This window comes from Labeo rohita, chromosome 2 (assembly GCF_022985175.1).
Source record: "Labeo rohita strain BAU-BD-2019 chromosome 2, IGBB_LRoh.1.0, whole genome shotgun sequence".
NCBI lineage: Eukaryota > Metazoa > Chordata > Actinopteri > Cypriniformes > Cyprinidae > Labeo > Labeo rohita.
In genome coordinates, this window is record NC_066870.1 from 5808851 (window position 1) to 5829704 (window position 20854).

Genomic DNA, 20854 nt, shown 5'->3' on the forward strand with positions numbered 1-20854 from the left:
CCTCAGGTAGAGGCGCGCTGAGACCGCGCGACTCATGTTCTGACTGCTCACAGGGGTGGAACTCACTCAATTACTACTCAAAGAGCTTCAAAGGCATGACAAGAAGACTCAGTCTTTTGTCTTTCAGAGTTTATGACGTTAATAGAAGACTTGCACAACGTAACGGAATTTCATTATGCGTTGCCTTTACGGTTCAAAGACATTTTCATCTATAAATAATAAACCAACAATAATAAATTATCTTTGAAATAATCAGTTGTAAGACTAGACTATTTTTAAAAGACTAGAGTTCTACAGTCTGTATATTAACTTTCTAAATTATTTTAACTTAATGTATTTAATTAGATTAATTAGATTAAATGCATACATTTGAGGTCAAAAGTTTACATATATTTTTGCATAATCTGCAAAAAGCTAATTATTTTACCAAAATAAGAGGGATCATACAAAATGCATGCTGTTTTTTTATTTAGTACTGACCTGAATAAGTTATTTATCACATAAAAGACATTTACATATAGTCCATAAAAGAAATTAATAGTTGATTTTTATAAAAATTACACTTGATTCTTAATACTGTGTTGTTACATGAATGATCCACAGCTGTGTTTTTTTGTTTAGTGATAGTTGTTTGTCCTGAACAGTTAAACTGCCTGCTGTTCTTCAGAAAAATCCTTCAGGTCCTGCAAATTCTTTTTTTTTTTTTTGTTTAGCACTTTTGTGTATTTAAACTTTTTCCAACAATGACTGTATGATTTTGAGATCCATCCTTTCACACCGAGGACAACTAAGGGACTCATATGCAACTATTACAGAAGGTTCAAACGCTCACTGATGCTCCAGAAGGAAAAATGATGCATTAAAGGAGAACTCCACTTCAGGATTTTTCTCCATATAATGGACTTCATTGGTGCCCTGATTTTGAACTTTCAAAATGTAGTTTAAATGCAGCTTCAAAAGGCTCTAAATGATCCCAGCTGAGGAAGAAGGGTCTTATCTAGTGAAACGATTGGTCATTTTTTCGGAAAATAAAAATTTATATACTTTTTAAGCACAAAAGCTTGTGTAGCACAGGCTCTGGGACTAAGAAAGTGCAAGTAAGTCAAACGCTGTTTACAAACAAAAAGGTACAACAATGTCGGGCGATTCTGAAGTTGTAGGAGAAAATAACATGGAGTTTTTCAAAATACTCTACCTTTCTGAGCCGGAGTACACAGACGATGAACTTGTGGTGATTCAAAGACGTGATTCATAGTAGTGATGGGAAGTTCGGATCATTTTACCGACTCACCCTGGTGAAAAAAACAGCATGTGCCTGTTAGGTATGTTTTGATGCTGGTTTAAGCTGGTCATGTTGCTGGTCAAGGACCAGCATAAACCAGCATCAAAACATACCTAACCAGCATCCCAGCATAAAAACGTACCTACCAGCATATGTTGTTTTTTTCACCAGGGCAGACCTTTGAGTCGCGTTCAGCAAAATGAACGAATCTGTTTTTGAGTCATTTCGTTCATTTTAGCAAAATCAGCACAACATAATTTCTTCGCAACTGAAGACAGAAAGACATGAACATCTTGGATGACAAAGGGGGTGAGTAATTTATTTGTAAATTGTTGTTCTGGAAGTGGAGTTCTCCTTTAAAAGCCGGGGGTGAAAACTTTTGAACAAAATGAAGATGTGTACATTTTTCTTATTTTGCCTAAATATCATATTTTTTTCATTTAGCTATTAATGCATTGGGTTTCCTTATATGTGACCCTGGACCACAAAACCAGTCACAAGTGTCAATTTTTCGAAATTGAGCTTTATACCTCATCTGAAAGCTGAATAAATTAGGTTTATATTGATTAATTGTTAGTATTTGTATTGTTAGGACAATATTTGGCAACTATTTGAAAATCTGAGGGTGCAAAAAATCTAAATATTGAGAAAATCGCCTTTAAAGTTTAAATGAAGATCTTAGCAATGCATATTACTAATCAAAAATTACGTTTTGATACATTTACGGTACAAAATATATCCTAGATCAATATCCTAATGATTTTTGGCATAAAAGAAAAATTTACAATTTTAAACCATACAACGGGTTTGGCTATTGCTACAAATATACCCATGCTACTTAAGACTGGTTTTGTGGTCCAGGGTCACATAAATGCTAAATATCACAAAAATGATAGAATTAAACATAATTTGATTATCTAAATTATTTTATTTTGTATATTATGAAATATATACCAGGAAATAAGTCATGAATAATGACTTTTTAAACATGAGAAAAAAATTTAAGGACCACTAAATCATTTTTTTGTCCCTTTATCTCATATTCGTGCAAAAATAGTTTAGAATAGTAAGTTTCACAAATAATTGCAAAGAAATGGCAAGTAATATTGAATCAAACATGAAAATGTGAATTTTTTTTCCTGTAAAGCATACTCCAGTATTATTTACAATTTTGAAAAAAGGATTTTTACATAATAAATTATATAATTTAATTTTTTTTTGTAAATATCATTACACTACAGCTGTAAGTCTCTAATGTGAAATATAATTAATAACTGCAGTGAGGTAATGTGTACTCCATGCTCTCTACCTACATCTGATTAGGTATCAGGCTAAACAAAGCAATGAGGTCACAACCAAAAAAGAGGCCAGTGTCAGCGTAGGTACTCAAATAATGCCTGCGTGAGAAAACGGTTTAATCATTTAGTTTTTCTCTCTAAGCAATGAGTGTTTCCTTTCAACACTGATTCTAGTAAATCCATTGAATCCATAACCACCCACAAGTACTGAGTTTAATTCATGTGATTAAAATAAAATAATTACTTGGGCCAAGTGTCTTTTACCAAGACAAGAAGATATATTCTATATACATTACTTTTTAATATTTCATCTGTAATTCTTTGGGTAATCATCAGGCAACCAATCAAGTTCTCATTGCATACTTTCCTGTTGACGTATAAATGTGTCAATATTTGTAGATCTCACAACAACAACTCATCTTTAATGACGTTCTCAGTATTAACCTTTAAGACAAGACTAACCTCACGTATCAACTCTAAAAAATCCAGGATTCAAAGTGGATTTGAGAGCCGTGACTAACCAATACCAGCAGACTATGGTAAAAAAGATGACTAAAATTTTCAGACATTGTCTAAGGCAAGCAACTACCAGACAGACCATTATAAAATAAACTTAAACAACAGTTTAAAGGAAAATTTTGTCATAATTTACTCATCCTCACATCACATACTAACCTGTAAGAATTTCTTTCCCCTGCTGGAAACAAAATAAGATATTTTGTAGAATGTTAACTAAACAGTTCTGGTTTCCATAGACTTGCATTGTATGGACAAAAAAATATAATGGAAGTCAACGGGAACCAAAATGGCTTGACTGCGAACATTCTTCAAAACATCTTATTTTAGGTTTGCAATGACATGAGGCTGAGTGAATGATGACAGAATGACCATTTTTGTATTGACTAACCTTTTAAGTAGTGTTTGTAAAATGCCCCAAGAAAGTATCAAATCCTCCTTATTGCATCTCTATAATATTCCAACAAAACTGACTTACTAGGCTTTGAAATGAAAGACAGCTTACACAAACAGAAAAATCTCAAACAAAGTTTGCAGTACATTCATAAAAATAAAAGTTTCAAAAGAGCATTTTGGCAGCAATGCCATAGAAGAACCATTTTTCTTAGTGTGAAGAACCTTTATTCCACTATAAAGAATCTTTTGTGCAATGCAAAGATTCCATGGATGTTAAAAGGTTCTTTATGGAACCACAGAGTTTTCAATTTGAAATTTGAATTAAAACGTGCATAAAGGCGCCCTGCTGTTTGCAGCCACGCTGAGGTAAAGTGGGAGTATACGAGCTGCCGTCTCACCTTGTTGGAGGCCATGTCACTGACGGAGCGGTACGTCTGGATGGTCTCCAGCTGGTCCAGGCACCAGTCTAGCTCCTCCATGGTCTCCACGGCCAGCTTCTGGTAGGATTCATCTGGTAAGAGACACACGGATATGTATTCAGGATCCAGCCTCTGCTGCATGGCCAGAAAAGGTGGTCCGGCGGGAGCGGTGCAGATAGAGGAGCAGTGATCTTTCATGGTGGGCTGAGTGCTGCTGATGTAGTCATTCTGCACTGATAGTAGCTGGATTAATAGCTCACTGCTCGCTTCATAGTCCTTTCCATTGTGTCACCGGCTCAGTCTCTAAACTCACCTACTGTGCAGTCTGTCTGCCAGTCTCTCTCTCTCTCTCTCTCTCTGCTAACATCGCCTTGTGCTGATGTGTCAATGAGCCTCAGACCCAGGGGAGCTTAGTGGGAGGGACTCAAAAACTCATTCCCTATTTCTCTGCTCTTCTTTTGACTGAGAATGTAGTTAATTGAAACCAAATTGGGAACAGAATCATTAATGCTCAATTGTCATGTTAGTAAATTATCTTGATGGATGAATCTCATCAAAAAACAGATTAAGGTCATATTTTAACCCAAAACAACAAGAAAATGAATTTATATAATATGCCTACTTTTGAGTTTTTATTTTTGTAAATTTATTTATTTTCAATGCAGATTCTCATTCAATTTTTATACTGTAGTAAAAGAAAAACAATTATAGAAAAATGTAAAAAGTGCTGTAGTTTTCTGACTTATTTCTGTTTACAGAGATTTTCTTTCCTAAAACACAGTGTAATGGGTAATTTTAAATACAATATTATTTTGAATTTTAAATGTAATTGTTCATTGTGAATATGAATATATTATTAATAAAATAAATAAATATTATTTAAATGAACAATATAATAATAAAGTATGCATTATGAACATAAAAGAATAAAAATATATACTTTAATACAATTATTTTTACATTAATATACATATATATCTCACTCATTGTATATATATGTATATTTATTATATATATAAATAAACACACATACAATTTATATTTTAAAAATATACACATGCGTGTATTTATATATACATAATAAATATAAACACGCACATCTATAATGTAAACAAAAACTTTAATTTGGATGCGATTAATCACGATTAATCATTTGACAGCCCTATATTAGGGCTGTCTAACGATTAATTGCATACAAAATAGAAGTGTGAGTTTGCCTAATATATGTGTGTGTAATTATTATGTATATATAAATACACACACAATAATGTATATATTTATTAATAAAATAATGTATATACTTTATTTAAAAAAAAAAAAAAAATATATATATATATATATATATATATATATATATATATATATATATATATGTATGTATGTATGTATGTATGTATAAATTATATAAAATGATAATACATATATTTGTAAATATTTCTTAAACATATACATGAATGTGTTTGCATTTATATATACACAACAATTACACACAGCACACATGCATATATTAGGCAAACTCAAACTTTTATTTTGTATGCATGTGTATATATATATATATATATATATACAGCTATTATTTTTAGCATTAGAGTAATGAGAATTATATTTTGGTATTAAGTGAAAATGTACTTAATTATGAAAGTAATAAAATAAAATAAAATAAAACTTGCTCTAAGCATGCTATAATGTTCTTTATACATAATCATTTTTGGGGTTGAAAAAAACGTTCCAGACAGGTATAAAGTATGACCCTTGAAAAGATCTGTGAAAAAATAAAAAATAAATATTTATTTTTGCCTAATTTAACAAGTTGAAAATATAGCCTATCAGTGACAACAAAGTCAGGCTGCTGGACAAAGAGTTGACAAGACGACACGGAAAAGGCCTACAGCCGAGAGGAATGAATCACACCCACTGCAAATCCTGCAGAAAGGGTCTGCAATGCATCCGTCATTTTGAATGACTCCACCACCCTCACACTGAGCATTAACTTTGATCTTTTAGTAGACAGGAGGCTTTTCCGAGGTGGTATCAGCATTTATATTTATTGAGAGATCACGGCTCGCAGAACCCCAGCCCCCCCCCCTCCTCACCACCTCCATTTGATCCCCGATAGGCCTAACGAGAAGGAGCTCTGAAATCAAAGCCAGGGCTGTGTTTGCAGGAGCAACCCGAGAGGCAAACTTTACTCCCCTTGCTGGCCAGCATCCAGTCAAAGCTCAACAGGAGCCAAACAAAGTAAACCACTTCCCCTGAGGTTGAGACGCCGCTAAATCGTGGAGCAGATTTCTGTGCGACGCTCAAGCTGGAGTCTCCCCTCAGGCTGCAGCTATAGATTTCACAAACTTTGCATGGGGAAAGAATGATATGCTGTCTAAATGAACATTTATTGACCTTGGAAAATGTTGCACTGACAAGGTCATCAGGCTTCCAGTTTAAACTTTACTCACGGATCTGTATTACACAACTACAGACACCACCAGAAATTTCAAGTCAGATACATAGTCCTGGGTAGATTACTTACAAACTGTAGTATGTTTTACAAGTTTACTCATTTTAGGTCATGTATTCTGATTAATTTTGAATTACATTTGGATTACGACTCATGTCGTTCCAAACCCCTAAGACCTTTGTTCATCTTCAGAACACAAATTAAGATATTTTTGCTTTCTGACCATGCATAGACAGCAACGCAACTACCACATTAACGGTCCAGGGGCTGGTTGCACCAGCTAGATGTAAAAAGTGGGTGTAGGCCCTACGCTGGGCTTTGCAACGTCCAACTTTCTGATAACTATTTACACCTGTTAATATTGTAAAGTAGATTCATCTCTCGTTGTCTCTGAGAGAATATGTGCCATTAATGCAGCTTTAGCCAATGTTTTTTTTTTATTTTCACTTTCAAAACTCTTGTGCAAAGTTTGCGTGTTGCTTGCTTGTGTTGTTTGACCCCTCCCACATAATATCAATTGTTTATCGGCCACATTATCCTGCCTGAAAAGACTATAAACGTTACAGTTGACGTCTGCATTAATTAATTAAAAATGAATCATGTCCGTGCAAATCATGAGTTTTCACTTCACACCTACCTTTGACTAGGTGTAAAATGTAGTCTCAGGTGTAGCACTACGTCGAGATGGTGCATTTCTATGCATGACTTAAAGTGCATTTTACGTCCAGCCTTACAACCGGGTGTACGTCCAGCTGGTGCAACCGGCCCCAGAAAGGTAGTAAGGACATTGATAAAATACAACTGTATTTATGAACCTACGAAAAACAAAAATAACAACTTTTTTTTTTAACAATTTCCTCTCTTCTGTGTTCAACACGCAATCATGACAGTACCATGTGCCGCGCCTTGTTTACAAGCAGAAAAAGACACGCATCGTACATAAAACGGTCTTCGTGAAACAACACATCTGAAGATTTTGAAACAGAGGATTGCTTGCAACTTTTTGCCCAGCCTTACTTATTTGAACCAGAATATACAGACATTCAGCGTCAGAACGCCAGCTTCTGTGCCAGCAACAAAACCGGCCCAATTGCTATTCAAAACTAGCCAAATCGCGTTTTGAAAGGGATCGTGTTCTGGGTTTTTTATTGGCGGGGTTCCCTTGGTAAGATTAACATTTCAGGGGCTAAATATTACATTATTGGGATCACTTTAACCTGCGGACATAAAAAACAACCCATGACAACAGTGTTAAAGTAACCCAGGTTTGCGGGAAAAACGCAAACGTGGCAACACTGCACCACATGGATGTGTCATGAACGTGTGTCGAAGACTGACACAGAAGAGAAGAAACTGTTGAATAAAGTTCAACAATAAACTTTGTGCACAAATAGTATTCTTGTAGCTTCATAAAATTATGGTTGAACCACTTATGTCATATGGACTATTTTAACAATGTCCTACCTTTCTTGGCCTTGAACGTTGCTGTCTATGCAGGGTTATAAAGCTCTCGGATTTCATCAAAAATATCTTAATTTGTGTCCCGAAGATGAACGAAGGTCTTACAGGTTTGGAACGACATGAGGGTGAGTAATTAATGACAGAATTGTCATTTTTGGGTGAACTATCCCTTTAAAATAAACTTAATTAACTAAACTTCCGTCATCACTTTGAAGAATGTCATTTAAAAAAAAAAAAAAGTTTTTTCTGTCCATATAATGAAAGTCATTTTTTTTTAAGATAAATAAAGCAAAGATAATTGGAGTATGTTTTATAAATACTATACTGTAAGTACTATAAGTACTTAGAAAGTAAAAAATAAATAAAATTAAATAGAAAGTTTATTATGAGATATTTTGAATTTGGACTGCAGTAATGTTACCCATTTAAACCACTAGCTGTTAGCAATTCATACTGCACTTTTAAGCTTTTATTTTGACAGAACACTGCAGCTTCAGTGAAAACAGGCTTACAAAAACTACTCTCAAAACAAATCTAGTAAAATTTTGTAATCATCTGCCGCAAAAATAAAGCGTAACTGGAGGCCGTTGCATTCACAAACACGCACGCTGAACTCACAGCACATGCAATAAATTAGTAATTAATGACAGAATTGTCATTTTTGGGTGAACTATCCCTTTAATGTACTTGTTTCTTTGCAATCATTTGTGAAATTAACTAGGAACCGAAATGAAATAAAATTCTACATCAAACTACTGGGTCCCACTTTATATTAAGTGGCCTTACTAAGTACTTACATTGAAATTAATCATTTGATACAATGCACTTATTGTGTACATGTATTTACACTGTACTTAGATTTAAAAAATACCTGCATGTAATTACATCTGTAATTACATTTAGAATTACACTGTTAACCAATCCCTTACACCTTAACCCACCCTTAAACCTACCCATACCACCAAAGCTCTCTCTAACCTTACCCATAACCCACCTCAATAGCAGCCAAAGTGTTTTGCAATACAATATGATCACATTAAGTACATTGTACTTATTGTTTGATGTAAGTAGTAGTTAAGGCCACTTAATATAAAGTGGGACCAACTATGGTCAGTGTACTTTTATTCAGCAAGGAACAAATTGCTGGACTGAACTGAACAGAAGTGACTAGGGATATAAAGATGAATTCCACGATACAATATGCATTGAGGTATAAAAAAAAATGGCAAAGACTTGGAAAAAGAAAGAAAATTTCGTAAAAATAAATTATTCTATCTTTGAGTTCAAAATAAAAGCACCAACCCATGTTCTTAACTAAGAAAACTTAAGTTAAAAAAAATTCTTGTACCTGAACTTCAAAGGGCACTCAACCCTGTTTTTATTCGTGATTTGAGTTGCCTTCACACAGGTGTTTTAGAAAGCCAAACAAATTTAATAGGCTAATAATAATAACAACAATGACACTAATAGCCATATATTGTAAAACAACTGCAATGCAAAAGAAATGAAAATGAATATTTCATTGGTATATTATTTTTGCTTTACACTACAGTAGGGAAATTACAATACTTCTCTCCTAATTTCTACACTTGAAGGAGATATTTTGAATTTGGACTGCAGTAATGTTACCCATTTAAACCACCAGCTGTTAGCAATTCATACTGCACTTTTAAGCTTTTATTTTGACGGATACAGCAGTAGAGCTTTTATTTTGACAGAACACTGCAGCTTCAGTGAAAACAGGCTTACAAAAACTACTCTCAATACAAATCTATTAAAATTTTGTAATCATCTGCCGCAAAAATAAAGCGTAACTGGAGGCCGTTGCATTCACAAACACGCACACTGAACTCACAGCACATGCAATAAACGAGTACACTGCATTCAATGTGAACGGAGCCGTTCTGAGGTGCGGAAAACACTCGATCATGAGCTGATCGTCTGAACGAAGTGTGCTGTGAAACGCGCAGTGAAAACAGACTTGATGAATGGATTCAGCGATATTGTGCTTTAGTTTTTAGTTGTTTTAGTTGTAGTTAGATACTGTGCCAAAACAAAACTTTAAAGATCTTTTATGTTAGAATAAGAAGTTTAAATATATTTTAAAAACTACACTTTTTGCCTGAAAGACCTATCGTTTCATATCATGTTCATGTGACCCTGACAATATCGAGACAATTTTGCTCTCATGATACCACTAAATTAAAAGAAAAGTCCACTTCCAAAACAAAGATTCACATATAATGTACTCACCACTTGTCATCCAAGATGTTCATGTCTTTCTTTATTCAGTCGTAAAGAAATTATGTTTTTAGAGGGAAACATTTCAGCATTTTCTCCATATAATGGACTGATATGGTGCCCCGATTTTGAACTTCCAAAATGCAGTTTAAATGCGGCTTTAAGCGATCCCAAATGCGGTTGTAAACAATCCCAGCCGAGGAAGACGGGTCTTATCTAGCGAAACGATTGGTTATTTTCATTTAAAAAATACAGATACAAATACTTTTTATTCTCAAACGCTTGTCTCGCCTTGCAGTCCTTGAACTCTGTGTATTCTGGCTCAAGACAGTTAGGGTATGTTGAAAAAGTCCAATCGTATTTTCTCCCTCAACTTTAAAAATCATTTCAAAATCATCCTACATCTCTGCAGAAGTACCGACCCAGTCTTTGCAAAGTGAACATGCAAAGAAGATCAAACACCTTTAACAAATAAGGTAAAACAGCGATATAGGACAATTGTGAAGTTGAGGGAGAACATGAGATGGGAGTTTTTTGACATACCCTAACTGTCATGAACCGGAAAAAAAAACAATTCAGGCAGAGTAAGACAAGACGAGCGTTTGACATTAAAAAGTATATAAATTGTATTATTTTTATGCAAATAACTGATCGTTACGCTAGATAATACCTAAATGTTTTCCCCAAAAAACATAATTTCTTTACGACTGAATAAAGAAAGACATGAACGTCTTGGATGGCAAGGGGGTGAGTAAATTATATGTGAATCTTTGTTTTGGAAGTGGACTTCTCCTTTAATAGTACCGTTACATCCCTAAAAGTGAAATGCTGTCCTTTTGAACTTTATTAATCAAAGAATCGTTATTAAAAAAAATCATGTTTTGTTAAAAATATTAGTATTTTTAACACTGCCAAACACTGTGAAAAGTTTCTTGAGCAGCAGCATATTAGAATGGATTTTGAAGGATCATGTGAAACTGGAGTAAGCTTTGATCACAGGAATACATTATGTTGTAAAATATTAAAATATAAAACAATTATTTTAAATTGCAATAATTCACAACAGCACTGTTTTTACTGTAATTTTGATTAAATGAATGCAGATTTGATGAGCATAAAAGACTTCTTTCAAAAACATAAAAACTACCCCAAAATTTTGAATGTTAGTGTCATTTTATCACACTAGTCTTATTACAACATGTATCATGTAATGTTTATATCTTGTGGCTATACACCACTCTTGACACGGAAATGTAATGCTTACTTCTTGGCTCTGAGCACTTCCTCTGTAAAGTGTTATTGTTTTTTTTAACTGTGAAAACAACTGTGGTAATGCTGACAATGCAATATCATTACATTACATTATGAAATGAACTCTTGACACAGTCAGGAACGCAGTGGTATGTTAATCGAGATTACTAGAAGTGCCTCTTTTCATGAACTTGAGTAATGTTCTGGCCTCACATGATATCTTAAGGCAAACCATTGTCATTTAAGGAATGAAAACAATCAGCTGATGAGGAAGAGACTAAATAACCTCAACACTTATCAGGAAAAAAGGCCTGATTTAAACAAAACACTTCAGCAAGTGTGGTTTTCTGCTGTGGATTGACTAAGACAGCCAATTAATTTCAGCGGTATTCATCGTGCCCCTATGATTGGTCATGTGGCAGAAATACCACATGCATCGATTAGCATGCATGCTAACGCTTCAATAAACCCGATCCCTGGAGTTATAATTGATGAGTTAATCACTGAGCTCCAGTGAGCATCTACAAATAAAGTGACCACATCCAACAATGAGCTCCGGATACCATGTGCGTAAGCGCTGTAAAAGCGAGCGAAGGGTTTGCATTAACCCTGCTGACGTCTGTGAGGGATATACAGTGCATTACTCCTGATGAATAAGGTCATTTTAGAGAAGCCTCCTGCGCTCAAGATGTTTCACATATGGAGTCCATTTAAGCGGCGTGTGTAGATCTGAAGCCTGGCATGGATACACACGAATAACAGCATCAATATGTCATCACCACGGGAGCTTGAGAGAGAACGACGAGTGGGCAACTTTCACCAGGGGCCTAAATGAAGCCAAGCAAGTGCCAATGTCAACTAGTGACGCCTAAAATTATAGACAGACCACTTTGGTACAATTAGAGGATTAAAAGTAGCAATTTTGACATCTGTGAAAAAAATACAATTAATTATATACACACTATTATATAAAAAAATCAGCTTAACTTTCACAGAAAAGATAAAATCGACATAATTTCAAGCATTAGCACTGTTTTTGACTCTATTTTTAATCAATCAACTGGCAGGTGAACACAAAAATCTTACTGACCCCAGATATTAATATTAATAATATATAGTATTTAGTCATATTCATTTCATTATTTCTATAGTAATAATAATAATATATTATAAGAGAAGTTTCCCCGCAGTTTTCCAAACTAAAAGTGTAGTTACACCCTATAACAACCACTAGAAACACCCTAATTTTGGAATAAAACAAACCTACTTTGATTCTACGTTCAGTCTGATTTCAGATTTTCCTCTTGATGCAGATTGTGCGTTTTGTGCTGTTTATGTGATGCAGGGTAAAAGATAGTAAAGTTCAAACAGTTCAAAGACTACAGGTAAAGTAGCAGATAAAATCTTGACAAACTTTCAAAACAGGATGCATCTCACCTTTGACAACACACCAAAATCATCATGACAATCTGTTCTGAACTGACAACTCATCCACCCTACGCTTTACAAATGGGGGGAAAAAGATCAAATTAATTTGAACATTATAGTGGCTTGAATTTACACCAGTCAGAAATATTAATTTAATTATATACAGACTATTATATAAAACAATCAGCTTAACTGTCACAGAAAACATTTAAAATTTTTTAAACATTATTACATTAATACTATTACGTGATTATTACTCAAACAACTATTATTATTATTGTTAATATTATTTGTTTGCTTATTATTATTATTATTAATAATATTATTTGTTGTTAAGTAGCATATTAAGTAGCATTTTTGACTAAATTGTTTTTAAATAAATGCAGTTTTGGTGAACACAAAAATCTTACTGACTCCAGGATTTGAATATTAATACTAATACTAATATACAGCATAGTATTTATTATGATTAAGAGAAGTCTCTTTGTAATGTTCCAAATTAAAAGCTATATGGTTTAGCGTTTGAAAGCAAAGAAAAAACAAACAAAAACAACCATAAACACTATTACTGTAATTGTACTGTGGTTATATAATAATAATAATAATAATAATAATAATAATAATAATAAATTAAAATGAGTATTCTTATGAAACACTTCACAATTCAGTAGTATTTATAATTTGACTAAATATTATAATAAATTATAATAAATAAATGTATATCTATCTATCTATCTATCTATCTATCTATCTACACACACACATATGTATTACCCAATTTTTTTTTTTTACTAAAATAATAATGCACATAATGTTTGCTGTGGTAACAGGTTTTTGGCCTTGTTTATCATTAATATTATTATGGCTGCCCCCCTAATAGTCGACTAATTGTTAGTCGACGAGAAGGAGCTTGGTTGACCAAAATTCATGACAGTTAGGGTATGTCGAAAAAACTCCCATCTCATGTTCTCCCTCAACTTCAAAATTGCCCTATATCGCTGTTTTACCTTTTTGTTAAGGGTGTTTGACCTTCTTTGCATGTTCACTTTGCAAAGACTGGGCTGGTATCGTTTACAACCACATTTGGGATCGTTTGAAGCCGCATTTAAACTGCACTTTGGAAGTTCAAAATCGGGGCACCATATCAGTCCATTATATGGAGAAAAATGCAGAAATGTTTTCCTCAAAAACATAATTTCTTTACAACTGAAGATAAAAAGACATGAACATCTTGGATGACAAGGGGGTGAGTACATTATATGTGAATCTTTGTTTTGGAAGTGGACTTCTCCTTTAACGGCTGGTCTATATGGTAATATAGTACATCGGGCAGGACATCCAAATGCTCACCTATCATTCATCAACCTCAAATATGGCTTTTCATTTGAAATATGTAAGTAGTAGGAACTTCACATGGCTGCTCAATCTAATGTTAGCCTAGAAAACGGAGTGTTGACGCTAAATAGTAGCACACTTACTGCATGGCAGATGGAGGCGCCAGTGCGGTCACTTGCTACTAAAATACACTGATATTTTTGGTTATATAGATAAAAGTAATACATCTTTCGAATCTGTAAAGACTCTACGTTCATTCGTGTGCACTCAGAATAACAACGAAATGTTGCACTTTTGTGAAATAATGAAAGCAAACAGGATGAGCTTTTTGCCGTCTCGGCCTCTGTGAACTTGAGAGAAAAACTCTTCAAAACTCTGTGTATACTTGTCTTACACACATGAAAAATATAGGGTATCTATAGAAAGTGAAATGTATACTTTTAAATGAACTAATTCAAATAGAAAACAAATATTTTAAGATTATATAATCTGTATGAAACATGTAGATACATCCACGAGTCAGGGTCACCGGCTTCATCTCATAAGCCAAAAATAAAGAAAGCACTAGTTTATTAATAAATTATTAAAACGTTAATGCAGTCTGCTTGCTGTTATTCCCTGACACATTCATAACTATAATATCTGCTGGTACACTGCGAAAAGCTTTTTTTGTGCGCTTAAGCGCTTATTAGGCTATGTAGACAATTAAATGCTTATTATTATAATGTATATGGTTTATTAAATGTGTGACTAATAGTCGACTAATCCTTAAAATGAACGACTACTAGTCTAATCTTTAGACGAGGGTAGCCCTAATTATTATATAAATAAAAAGGTTATTCTTCAAAGATTTTTTGGTGTTTTTACAAATTGTGAGTGAAAATAGTTTCAAATTAGCCTATACGGAATGCTTGAATCTGATTGGCTGACGAACGTTCTAAGGTGTGCAATCATTTTCAGGGAAACGCACTGCTAAAGTAGTTCCAGGCAGGTCTTCTTGACCGCATCACATGTCCATATCACTTCGCCAAATGACTTCAGTTATTTCAAAGGTCTTTACAACCAACAACATCAAAAAACCAAACCTCACAACAACACTGACCAAGCAAATAAATATAGTAAACAAGGTAAAAACTTGTTAAAAAATTATTTCTGTTTTTGCCACAAAATTGCATTTTATTGTGTACAGAAAGCACATACACTTTCTCCCGCTCTCATACAGTACAGACACACACTCGCGCACGCATTGTCAGTGCCACCCTGACGATTTTATGAGTAAAAGAGTTTAGCGACTTAAATGCTACACAACATTTCTCACTAGCAAGGTAATAACGATAATGAACGCACAGTTTGGCTAGAGAAGTTGCTGCTGATACTTTTGATGCACAGACTCATTAATTCACACACGCTTAATAACTTTATTATTAACTGCATTAGTCTGCTATCAACAGCTCAAGCCCCCGTTTCTAGTTCTAAAATGGCGTTTTGGAATTAGCAAGAGCGGCTTTGAATGAGACATGTAAGAAATCAATCTTATTCAAAAGAGCATTTTATAGGAGAAGTTCACTTCCAGAACCAAAATGTACAGATAATTGACTCACCCCCTTGACATTCAAGATGTTCATGTCTGTCTTTCAGTCGATACGAAATTATGTTTCTTGAGGAAAACATTCCCGAATTTTTCTCCATATAATGGACTTCAATGGAGCCCACAAGTTTGAGCTTTCAAAATGCTGTTTAAATGCAGCTTCAAATGGCTCTAAACGATCCCTTATCTATCGAAACAATCGGTCATTTTTTAAACAAATTGACAATTTATGCGCACATGCGACTGTGTAATCCGGGTCAATACAGTTAGGTTAGTATCGTGTATTGACGATAGTGATAGATATCGCCTGTTGCTGGTGCCTTTGACCAGACAAATATTATTATCCGTCAAAAATAGATTAAGCGCCTAACGAGATTGCTTGTATAAACACAAAAGGTACAAATCATGTGAGCGGGAGGAGGGGTTTCGGGTGGGAAGCATGAATTGCGTGCAGTTGCTGATGCTCGCGAAAGTGCAATTGCTTTCTTATGCGTGATGTTTTTCCGGTTTTACTTTCTTTTACTCTCGTTTTGGAGGGAATGGCGCTCCTTCACGCCACAGACATGTGCAGTGTAAATAAGGGGTAAGAAATGTATTCATCATACAGTGATGTAACTATTGTATTTTACTTATGGTACCGGGAGTGTTTTTTAAAGTGCATAAACCCGTGCTAGACTAGGCTAGGCTAGTCAGTGATTATGTTCTTTGATAACGTAAATGTTCGTTAATCGTTTTCTATTAAATTCTTATCAAATTATTAAATCACACAAGTCACATAGAAAACATTAGGCTGCTTTTAGCCTTATGCTGGTGTTGGTTCATTTGCCGGCAATAAAACTAAAGTTCTTTGCAATGCATATTACTAATCAAAAATTAAGTTTTGATATATTTACAGTAAGAAATTTACAAAATATCTACATGGAACATGATCTTTACTTAATTTCCTAATGATTTTTGTTATAAAAGAAAAATCTATAATTTTGACCCATACAATGTATTTTTGGCTATTGCTACATATATACCCCAGCGACTTAAGAGTGGTCCAGGGTCACATATCTGTGTGGGCGATCTCACAGGTTGACGATAGGATGATATGATTCTGATGAAATTATGAAATTGAGCGTATCGCCCAACACTATTAGGGTATGTCGAAAAACTCCTGTCTCGTTTTCTTCTTCAATTTCAAAATCACCCTACATCGCTGTTTTACCTTTTTTTGTAAAGGGCGTTTGATCTTCTCGGCATGTTCACTTTGTAAACACTGGGTCGGTACTTCTGCAGCGATGTAGGATGATTTTGAAGTTGGGAAAATAAACGAAATGGGATTTTTTCCACATACCCTACCGTATTGACCGTAGTGAACCAGAAAAAAACAGAGTTCATGCAGACTTAGACAAGACGAGCGTTTGAGGTTAAAAAGTATACATATACTGTCAATTTGTTTTGAAAATGACAGATCGTTTTGCTAGATAAGACCCTTCTTTTTGATCATTTAGAGCCATTTAAACGGCATTTTGGTAGTTCAAACTTGGGGGCACCATTGAAGTCCATTAAATGGAGAAAAATTTGGGAATGTTTTCCTCAAGAAACATAATTTCTTATCGACTGAAGAAAGAAAGACATGCACATCTTTGATGACGGGGGGTGAGTAAATTATCTCAATTTTTGTTCTGGAAGTGAACTTCTCCTTTAAGGGCAAAAACCAAACGTATGTCTTGAAATACATAATCTGAATGATGTCTTGAGGTGTGGTAACTGTAGTATAAGCAGAATAACTGACTCCAGTCAGGTGTGCTTTTTGATAATTCAATGGCCTGTCGTCAATTATTCCTCACCTAAATCCCACATCAGTGTAGCATCAAACATAATGACTGCTCTTACTATTACTCATACCTGGAGTGAGGGATTTGACCAAAGTATAGTTACGCCCTAACAACCACCAAAAACACCCTAGTTTAAAGTGATAAAACTACTTTATATCATCTCTCAATCTGATCTAGATTTGTCCTCTTCATGCAGATGTGTGATTTATGTTGTTGATGTTATGCAGGGCAAAGGGTAGTAAAGTTCAACAGCTCAAACACTACAGGTCCAGATACAATCTTGACAACATCATCATTTCTTATGAAAACAGGATGCATTTCACCTTTAACAACACACTAAAATCATGACAATCTGACGAACTGACAACTCATCCACTCTACGCTTCAGCATTAGAAAAAAAAAAAAAATCAGTGACAGCAACAAAAATCAAACTCTGAGTACATTAGAGACGTCACACAAACAAGGAGTTACCAGATTTATACATGTATATGACACCGCACACTTTCATTACTCTCATACTCAACACGCAGATCTGATCCAATTACACAAGTTGATTAGTAGACTCAAAGCAAATGTCATGAGGTGTTTCACAATTTCCCTTTCGCCCAACCCCGTGACGTACGCTAGCAGTAAGCGAACGTTGAGACTCTTTACCGTTAACCTTTAAGAAGTCAAACGTTCCTTGCTAAGGTCTACAGAGCGCCTGACTTTCTGTTTGATCGGCCTACCGTATGACTCTCTTTACAAAAGACCATAGTGTAAATTTACCCAGCATCCTCTCTGTCCCACAAAACCACCTCTGTGAGAGCGGACGGCCGTTCCAGCAGCCCCTCCTCCCCTCGCCGGCGTACACTGCCCCTCTCTGTCTGCTCGCGTCCCCGGCCGCACCGCTGATATATGGGCCAGGTTTTCCTGATTTCGCCCATAAAGAGGCAAACAGCTTCTCGTTTCGGCCGGTCTGCTGAATGTGACTCATAAAGCTGCAAACGCACGACAGCTGTGTGATTCAGACGCTTTTGATAGTCACGGCCAATTCTTTGTCAACTCAGAATGGAGTGGACGGGCTGATGCCGATAAAAAGCCTTTTATTGCAAAATGAAGCAGATTGTGACTGCAGACCATGTGTCCTGTGTGACACCTGATGATTTTATGTTTGGCTCTGGAATAATTTTGTGAATGATGGGCTTAGAATGAAGAAAATGTGAATGGTGCTTGAATATGCAAAAACTCCCGCCTTGATGCCAGGGTGTTTTGGGTGATTCCCAGAGTGTTCCTATATGCAGTTTCTGTACAGTTCTGCGTGGTTGCTTACTAGTTTATGACTCAGTTACTTCCTTCAGTGTAAGTCTATGGGATTTTTCCTTCATCAACGCAAATTGCACAAAAAGTGAATAATCACAAAACTCTCCTCAACAAGCTGCACAATTTAAGAAATCATTCATGACCCACAGCGCATACTAAATGTGTAGGACAAGCAGTGTTAGATGGGTCAACAACATACACTGTGCATTTCAATATGTTAACGTTACTTAAAGGGATAGTTGACCCAATAATGAAAAATTGAGTGAATACTTTTTGTGCACAAAGAAAACAAAAATAATGATTTTATTTAACAATTTCTTCCATTCTGTGTCACAGAACCACTAGCCACATGGACTATTTTATCGATGTGCTTACTACTTTTCTGGGTCTTGAACGTGTCAGTTGCATTGCTGTCTATGCAGGGCCAGAAAGCGCTCAGATTTCATCTAAAATATCTTCATTTGTGTTCCAATGACAAACGAACGTCTTATGGGTTTGGTGAATAATTAATGCCAGAATTTTCATTTTTGAGTGACCTTTCACTTTAAAAACATTCTCTTGAAAAATCTAGTTAAAGGAACACTCCACTTTTTTTGAAAATAGGCTCATTTCAGTTGCGTTTTACCGTTTTCGAATCCATTCAGCCGATCTCCGGGTCTGGTGGTAGCACTTTTAGCGTAGCTTAGCATAGATCATTAAATCTGATTAGACCGTTGGCATCTTGCTCAAAAATGACCAAAGAGTTTCAATATTTCTCCTATTTAAAACTTATGATATTACACAGTGCCTGAAAATAGGCTAACTTCCGTCAACATAACCAACGTGACCACCTGCTTGCACAGGGAGACTATTTTCAGGCGATCATTGTGCCTGCTGCAACGAATGACCTACATTCCGCATGTATTACCTTTGTATTACCTTTTTTCCGCATGTATTATTTATTTGTAATGTCAGAACGACACATTCGAACATATCGTTTCTTTATTCCCTTATTTGCAGCTACGCTAATTTGCGCTGCGTTTTTATATATTGCATTGGTCGGTACATAAATGAGATGTTGCGTCTGTGTTCTTTCATTTGCACATTGTTAATAAATCACCCGCAGAAACTTCCCCTCCCATCTGTGCTGTTTTGGAAATTTTCCCTGCACTATTAAAAATTAAGGTGCTTCACGATGCCATAGATGCCAACCTTTTTTGTTTAAATTTTGTTGAAACCTTTCTGTTTCACAAAAGGTTCTTTGTGGCAAAAGAAGGTTCTTCAGGTTATAAAAAGGTAAGAAATAGATGGTTCTTTAAAGAACCTTTGACTGAATGGTTCTTTGTGGAACCAAAAATGGTACTTCTATGGCATCGCTGTGAAGAACCTTTTAATGCACATTTATTTTTAAGAGTGTGTTTAGTAAAACTGGCCCCTAATTTGCTGCTAATTAAGAGTTAGTAAGGCAGTAGTTAAGTTAAGGTATGGCATAAATGTGGTCTTGCAGAATAAGGCAATAATATATGCTTTAGAAGTACTAATTAACCGCCAGTAAGTAAGTTTGCATGCTAAAAAGCAACTAGTTAATAGTGAGAATTGGTTCTTAAAATAAAGTGTTACCTATTTTTAATTAGTTGTTTTCCCTTCATTATATTATTTGGGCAATTGCATTATCATTTATGACTGTTTGCCCAACAGAAAAAGTAAAAGTTAAAAGCCACTGTACTTTATGTCTGCATCCCATTTTATGTTTTAGAGTAAATTAACAGCAGAATAAAAAAAAGATTGTGCCGTCATTGACCCATACTGTTAATCTTTACAGCTGTCATGTTTTTGTCAGTGTTATTTTGATCCAAATTCCATATCCAAAAATAATAAAGCAGTCTGGGATACCTTCCCACACGTCTAACCCACACACAAACAAAAGAGAGCGCGGAGGTTGAGCTGATGGATCGCTGGAGTTTAGCTGACTGGATCACGCTCTGGAGGCCCAGCACATGTTTGTTCTCTGGCACGGCTCGTTGGCTCTCGCGTCCCGCTCTTGTTTTTGTTTGTCTGGGCTTCGCACGTGGGCAGGAGGAC

General features: G+C 35.2%; 1 protein-coding gene across 2 annotated transcripts in view; it reads right to left on the reverse strand.

Annotated features, from left to right (window-relative positions):
* pde4bb (phosphodiesterase 4B, cAMP-specific b) overlaps positions 1-20854 on the reverse strand; it is an 89345-nt gene that overhangs the window by 10498 nt on the left and 57993 nt on the right. For both annotated transcript variants that reach the window (XM_051132135.1, XM_051132144.1), the window contains one exon: positions 3891-4003. In XM_051132135.1, the coding sequence (XP_050988092.1) occupies positions 3891-4003 (113 nt within the window). The remainder of the gene's footprint in view (positions 1-3890; positions 4004-20854) is intronic.